Source organism: Tyto alba, unplaced genomic scaffold, assembly GCF_018691265.1.
Source record: "Tyto alba isolate M040663 unplaced genomic scaffold, T.alba_DEE_v4.0 Super-Scaffold_1000006, whole genome shotgun sequence".
Lineage (NCBI taxonomy): Eukaryota > Metazoa > Chordata > Aves > Strigiformes > Tytonidae > Tyto > Tyto alba.
In genome coordinates, this window is record NW_024881272.1 from 32,937,816 (window position 1) to 32,945,369 (window position 7,554).

General features: G+C 58.6%; 1 protein-coding gene across 1 annotated transcript; it reads left to right on the forward strand.

Annotated features, from left to right (window-relative positions):
• The first annotated feature begins 4,428 nt into the window (after positions 1 to 4,428).
• Positions 4,429 to 6,644, forward strand: FOXD3 (forkhead box D3). Its single transcript, XM_042807357.1, has one exon. The coding sequence runs from the start codon at positions 4,912 to 4,914 to the stop codon at positions 6,124 to 6,126; it is 1,215 nt and encodes a 404-aa protein (XP_042663291.1). The 5' UTR covers positions 4,429 to 4,911; the 3' UTR covers positions 6,127 to 6,644.
• Positions 6,645 to 7,554: the final 910 nt, after the last annotated feature.

Below are 7,554 nucleotides of genomic sequence, written 5' to 3' on the forward strand. Positions count from 1 at the left end.
TCGGTGAAACCCGGACTTGCGCCGCGCCGACTCCCCGCGCAGGGCTCAGCAGAAAACGCAGCGCCTAAAGCGCGCAAAAAGCGCGGCCCGGGCCGCTCCGCCCCTGCGCGGTGTCCCGCCGAGGAGGGCGCAGGCTCCGCGGGACGCGGTCGGTCCCTCGCCCCTGCAGCAGCCCCGAGGGGCGCGGGGCGGGGGGGGGGGGGTATCCCCCCGAAGTTATCTTCCCCTGCGCGGCCGCGCACCCCGCACGGGGGAAAGTCCCGCGGCCGCGGAGCGCCGGCCACCCCCAGCTTGGGTTTCCCTTAAGGCGAACTGGGGCTAAATAATGAATCGATCTAAAATTAACCGGCGGAATGGAAATGCTCTAAAAATAAGCCAGCAGCTGCCGTGGTCGCAGCCCCCCGCTCCCGTGGGGAAGGGGGAGCGGGGCCGGCGTGGACAGAGCCGGGCGGGCTCCGCGGGGCTGCGCGGGGTTGCGCGGAGCGGCGCAGCCCGAAGCGCAGCGTCGTGAGGGCGGCCGGGATCCGCGGGGGCTGCGCGGCGGCCGGCGGAGAGTTGCGCCGCGGCTCTCCGCGGGCGCGGTGGCGGTAAGCGAGGCTGCCCGCGGGGCGGGGGCCGCTCCGCACCTCATCGCGGGCGGAGCCCCCCCCAAAACTTCGCCGCTTTCCTCTCTGTCTGCTGCTCCCAACGTGGAATTTTTTTATATTTTATTTTATTCCTTTTTTTTTTTTTTTTTTTTTTTTTTTTTTTTTTTTTGGCACGGAAGCGCCGAAAGCGTTTCGGGAACCGGTGCCTCGTCTCCCCGGCATCACCGGCCCGGCGGAGGGAGCGGGGGGCGGCCCCGCGGGCTGCGGAGTGTGTGCGGGAGCCACCGCTGCGCTCCTGCGGAGCTGCGCTGGGCAGGGAGCCGGCCCCGGCCCGCTGCGAGCCCCCACCGCGGACCCCCCCTCAACCCCCCCTCCTCCTCTTTTCTCCTTTTTGATCCATGCAGCGATCCTATATTCTCCCGGCTCGTCTCTTTTATTCTTTTGTACTCAGGCGTGTTGTCCTGGCCAGCAGTGTGAACGGGGGCTTTGTAAAACGGGACAGATAAAAATGAGCAACATCATATTGTTTGACAGAATGATCCAAAATGATAAAGTGCCTTCTCCGGAGGGGGTGAAAATGGTGAATTCCTAAAAAACAAGAGCGTCGCTTCCCTCCTCTGCCTCCCTGCGCTGCTCGCAGTAGCCTAAAGGGATCTGCCGCCTGCACCAGCCCGGATCACGTCCAGCCACTCTTTTCAATGGGAAGTCCTCTTTTAAAAGCCTTCATTTATTTATTTTTAAATAAATAAAGAAGGGGAAGGGGGGAGCGGCTTCGTCTCGGGACCCCCCGTTCTCCTCGCGGCGAATGAAAAGCACAATTTTCGAGAGAAAGGCTCGTTTTGATTAAATCTGACATGCTGCTGATAACTCCATGCTAATGTGAAATAATTAACATAATAGCCATAATTAAAAGCACGCTAACAATGCCATAAATTTATCACACAATTTTACTAGCTTTCTGCCCCTAACTGCTCTCTCATCGTTAATTAAACGTGTTGCCTTTTACAGAATGGATGTTTATACATTTCCAATACAAATAAATCCAAAACCGTTTTGGAAACATGACCAATTTCGTTTTACACTGAGGTCTGCCGGTTTTACAGGCGATTTATTATCATTATTAAAAAAAAATAAAAGAAAGAATAATAATATATATTTTAAAAGAACCCAAACACGTGCAAATAGAGGCCTTAAATAAATATTAAAAAAAAAAAAAAAAAAAAAAGATATGGAGACATATTTGAAAATCAGCATCTTTAGGGAGAAGCCGGGCCGGGGGGGTCCAGGCCCCGGCGCAGCTCCGGCCTCGGCCGGGGAGTGTTTGTGCCCTGTCGCCCCCTCCTCGGGGTGTTTATTTTACAGGGGTTTCTCCCCCCCAGCCCCTCTCCTGAGAGCCCCTTTACCCCCGCACGTTTATAACGAACCACAATGCTGGTTTAATCCAGGTCAGGTCAACGATTTATATAACTCATTAGTGAAAGTAATAGGCTTAAGGAGATGAAAGGGGACACCTTTGGTTTCTCCTTCCTTTAAAACGATTACAGAAGCAGAAATTACCCCAGCCCTGCCTTTCCTCCTCAATCCCCCCCATCCCGAGGCTCAGCCTCCGGATTTATTTTTAACTCGCTTCGCAGCCAGGATCTTGCTTTGCCATATTAGAATCAAATTGAGTTGTAATTAATTTCTCCCTCTCTATCATAACTTATTCCATCCTCCCTTTCCGCAGTGCTTGCCGTGTCTCTATTTGACTCCTTATCGATCCGGACGATACAGTTTGTTTTTCTCCTGTTGCTAAATCTATCTGTCTATATGGGCGCCCACTTTCTATTTCTGGCGGTGTCATTATTGTGGGTTCCCCCCTCCGCCTCGGCTGCTTTAATTATTTTATTGTTTTTGCAGCGCGCTCACGTTCAGCCCTTGAACTTCGGTGGGTTCAGGGGTTCCCGACATATTTCGGGAAAAGTTTCCCGATTTTTAGAAAAGCGATTCTCCCTCCCCACTCCGCCCGGGTGAGCTCCTAAATACTTTCCAGCCCGATGGGCTCCTAAATACTTTCCTAAACTTCGCCACCTGAAGCCCCGGGAGCCGCAGCAGCGCCCCCGGCCCGCGGAGGGGCGCGGAGAGGCGCGGAGCGGGGCCGCCCCGCTCAGCCGGCAGCCGGGATTGAACACGGGATTAGCACAATAGAGCCCTAATCGAGGGGAAACGTTTCTTTTCACGCTAAACACCGTAATTAATGGTATGAATCAATTAATTTGACTTTTATTGTGTCGAAGAAAAGCGCAACAAATGAAACAGGGGGCTGCGGAGTTGGTCTTTTTTTTCCTCTTTTCCTGGGAGAGCCTTTGCGATGTAATGGTGGGGGGGCAGAGCGAGTGGGTGCGAGTGTGTTTGTGGGTATGTGCGTGCGTGTCGCGGTGTGAGCAGGCGGGCGATACGCGGGTGCGGAGGCCAGGGTCACGGTCCGCGGAGATCCGCCGGGAAACGCGTGAAAACGGAGTGGTGTGTGTGTGTGTGTGTGGGGGTGTATGTGTGAGTGGAAACCCCGCGGGGTGCCAGGGGTCCGCGGCCGCGCAGCGCCCCGCGGAAGGATCGCGGGGGGGGGGTGGGGTGTCCTCCGCGCAGCCCTTTCCGCGGGGGCCGGGCAGAGGCTCTCGGGGAGGCCGGGGCACCCCCATTTCCGATGGATTTTAGGGGAGGGGGAGCAGGGGAGGGGGCTATTTGCCTTTTCTAAACCAAAACCGCTCGTGGGAAACTGTTGGCTCCCGGGGCATTTATTTTCCTAATTTCATTGTATTTCCCGAAATCTGCCAAAACGGTACGAGAACCACCACAGCGAGAGGATCGGCGGTAGGAATTAAAAAGCAAAGCCCCCGTGGGCCACCCGCGGCCGAGGTCTCGGGTGAGGGGGATTCTCCTGGGCGCAACGGGACAGGGGTGGGCGGTCGGTCCCCTCCCGCCCCGCCGGGCGCCTCTCCCCGGGCCGGGGCTTACCTGGGGCCGCGTCAATACGGTCCTCACATTCACACACACTCCCTCATTTCCTACTTTTTCATATGCTAACGCCCGCAATGATTAAGTCGTTAACACCTCTGGAGAAAAAAAAAAAGAAAAAAGAAAAAAAAAAAAAAAAGAGGAAAGAAAAAAAAAAGACTAAAAGCTTCTTTATTTATAGTTTCCCTTTGTTATTTTACGTCTTTTTTATTTCTCCCTGCAACTAGCCTAATAGATTAATCAATAGCCATTCTCTGATCTTCCGTTCCCAGCTGGTGCTGCTGTTGGAAAAAAAAAAAAAAAAATGAAAAAAAAAATATATATAGAGAGAGAAAACCACAGAAAAGTGATTTCCGAGCCCAAACTTGGTGGTTTTAAGCGCTATTATCCGCTGAGCCTGCGCTCGGCTTCCGGGCCCGCGGCGGCGGTAACCGCGGCGCGGTAACTTTTCCGCGGGGGGCGGTAGCTGGGGCCGGGGGGTGCCGGGGCCGGGGGGTGCCCGCGGGTCCCGACGGGGCGGGCGGGCCGAGCGGAGCCGCCGCTGCTCTTTGTTGACGGTCCATGAACCAACTCGAGTTTTGCATGACTTCACAGCGGGGCGCCTGACGTCACGCGGTCACGTGGCGCCGCCTCCGAGTATATCTTTAACGGGAAAGTAATCTATCAGGCAGTCCGGACCGCCGCGCTTCCAAAGTGGCGAGCGAGGCCCCGCGACGCCCCGGCCTCCTGCCCCCCGCCCCGCCCGGCCGCCGGGAGCTCCGTCCCCTCCCTCCGCTAAGGGGGGGGAAAAAAAAAAACCAAACCAAACCAACCCCAGCAGGAAAGAAAGAGGAAGAGCAAAAAAAAAAAAAAAAAAAAAAAAAGCCAACCAAACCAAACAACAACCAAAAAAAAAAAAATCAAAGCCAAAAAAAAAAAAAAAAGGCAACCAAAAAGCCGAGGGCGGCGGAGCGGTGCGCGGCGGGGCCGCGGAGCGGAGCGGTGGAGCGGCGGGCGCCCGCGGAGCCGCGGCGGCCTCATGCCCGGCGCCCGCGGGCGCCCATCCCGGCGGGCGGGAACCAGCGACGCCGCCTGAGCCCCGATGCCCGGCGGCGGGAGGTGACCGGGCGGCCAGGGCAGCCCCGCACCGCGGGACGCCGCGGAAGGGAGAGGAGCGGGCGCGGCCGCCCCATGCCCCGCGGGGACGGCGCCGAGGGGGGCAACCGGGCCGCTCGGGTCTAACCCCAGGGGCCGGTCGGAGGAGCGGCGGGAGGGGGGCGCGGGGGGAGCCCGCCGCGCCGCCGGGTGCGGGCGGGAGGCCCCGCCGCCGCGCCCCATCCGCCGAGCGGGGATGACCCTGTCGGGAGGCGGCAGCTCCAGCGACATGTCCGGCCCCGGCGTCCCGGCGGCCGAGGATGTGGATATCGACGTGGTGGGCGAGGGAGACGACGGGCTGGGCAAGGACAGCGACGGCGAGGCCGGCAGCCCCGCCGCCCTGCCGCGCCTGCCGCTGGACGAGGCGGCGGAGCTGGCGCTGCCCGCGGAGGCGGGCGCGGGCGCGGAGAGCGGCAGCAGCGGCAGCGGCAGCCCGGCCGAGGCGGCCCCCGGCGGCGCGGCCGAGGGCGGCAAGGGGGGCGGCGAGGAGGGGGCGAGCGGCGGCGGCGGCGGCGGGGCGGCGGGGCAGAGCAAGCCCAAGAGCAGCCTGGTGAAGCCGCCCTACTCGTACATCGCCCTGATCACCATGGCCATCCTGCAGAGCCCGCAGAAGAAGCTGACGCTCAGCGGCATCTGCGAGTTCATCAGCAACCGCTTCCCCTACTACCGGGAGAAGTTCCCCGCCTGGCAGAACAGCATCCGCCACAACCTCTCCCTCAACGACTGCTTCGTCAAGATCCCCCGGGAGCCCGGCAACCCGGGCAAGGGCAACTACTGGACGCTGGACCCGCAGTCCGAGGACATGTTCGACAACGGGAGCTTCCTCCGCCGCAGGAAGCGCTTCAAGCGGCACCAGCAGGAGCATCTGCGGGACCAGACGGCGCTGATGATGCAGGGCTTCGGCGCCTACGGCCTCGCCGGCCCCTACGGCCGCCCCTACGGGCTGCACCCCGGTGCCTACACGCACCCCGCGGCCGCCGCCGCCGCGCTGCAGTACCCCTACATCCCCCCGGTGGGGCCGATGCTGCCGCCGGCCGTGCCGCTGCTGCCGTCCAGCGAGCTGAGCCGCAAAGCCTTCAACTCCCAGCTCAGCCCCAGCCTCCAGCTCCAGCTCAACAGCCTGGGAGCCGCCGGCTCCATCGTCAAGTCGGAGCCCAGCAGCCGCCCGTCCTTCAGCATCGAGAACATCATCGGCGTCCCGGCCGCCAGCTCGGCCGCCAGCGCCCAGACTTTCCTGCGGCCGCCCGTCACCGTGCAGTCGGCCCTGATGGCCCACCAGCCGCTGGCGCTGGCCAGGACCACCGCCGCCATCGCCCCCATCCTCAGCGTGCCTACCAACATCATCGCGGGGCAGTTCCTGCAGCCCGCAGCCCCCGCCGCCGCCGTGCAGGCCAAGTGGCCGGCGCAGTAGCCCCGGCAGGTCGCCCCGGCTAGTAGCCCCCCGGGCGCGGGGCGGGGGGGGGGGGTCCTGGCAGCCCCGCCGCCGGCCGCCCCCTCGGGGATCCGCGGCCGCCCGGGCTCCGCCGCCGCCACCGCCGCTTGTACATATTTGTATCAAAAATCACTGACGTTGCTTTCGGGGTTTTTATTTTTCTAAAGAGGCGAAATGACGGTCGCGATTAGGAGCTGCGAACTTTCACTTTTTTTGAAGGTTCCGGCGCTCCGAGCGGTTTTATCCGACATAAACGAACAAACGAGGGAAAAAAAAATGTATTAAAAAAAAAATAAGCGGGGGAAATTTTAAATATTAAACGAACGAACACACACACACGCAAAAGAATTTTGGAGAACGGAAAAAAAAAAAAAGGGAGGAAAACGCTGTCACTCTATTATAGAAGTCTGTTTATATATGAATGAATATATGTATTCTAAATGTTATCCCTTGGTGTTGTACACAACTTTGTAAATAAATTTTTAAAATGCTCTGCCCGTCTTTGTGTGAGACGCGTATCTTTGAGCGCCTGCCCGAAGGACGAGCTGCGGAGGCTGCAAACCCGAGCGGAACTCTCGCGGCTGCGGAGCGTCGGGCCTCTCTCCCTTTCCCGCGGAGGTGCGGGTTTCGCCGGTCGCGGTGCGGGGCGGGCGGCTTTCCCACGGCTCCGCGGGTACCTTCCGACGCTTCGGGATGCTCCGTCCGCGGCCGCGGAACGACAGCAACCGACCCTGCTCGTTGCCGTTCCGGCTGCCGCGGCAGGACCAGCATCACACCGATTCCTTCAAAATTAAACCTTCCCCCGCCGATCCGAGACTCCCGCAACCGTGCCGTGATTTTAATTTTTTTTTTTAATTATTTTTTTGTCCCTAAATATATTCATTTTTCTCAGCCTGATTTCGGCTCTGCATCCCGGCGCTGCGGGATCCTGCCCCTTCCCGCCCGGAATAGGTACGCTTTGGGTTGGCTTTCGTGGCTAATTATAAGGGAAACTGATTTAAATAAAACATTCTGGGGCGATCTAAGCGATGTTCGCTATTTATTTTGCAGGGGGTGGGGGGGAATAAATCTGAGTGGTGGCTGTACGATGCGAGAGCGCGGATCGTTCGTTTAGATAAGGAAAAATAATCGGTGTAAAGCGGCTGCATTCCCAAGGAAAGGGAGCGGCCTTTCCCAGCTAATTCCTAATAATAATGTTTGAAGGGCAGCTGCGGGAAAAAAAAAATGTACATTTGTGTGCATTTTCGGGGCGAAAATAGATAAAAGAAAAAAAAAAATCTCTGTAGCGTGTTTCAATATTTAAAACCTGGCTTTAGGGAGTTTAGGCTGGCGAGGAATCGGACACTCGGTCTCTCCTGTGCGCTGGCAGCGTTTGGTACTTTATTCTCTCCCTCGCAAAAAAACCCC

Coding starts and splice junctions, on each gene's coding strand:
- FOXD3 (XM_042807357.1), top strand. CDS start 4,912: ATGACCCTGTCGGGAGGCGGCAGCTCCAGCGACATGTCCGGCCCCGGC.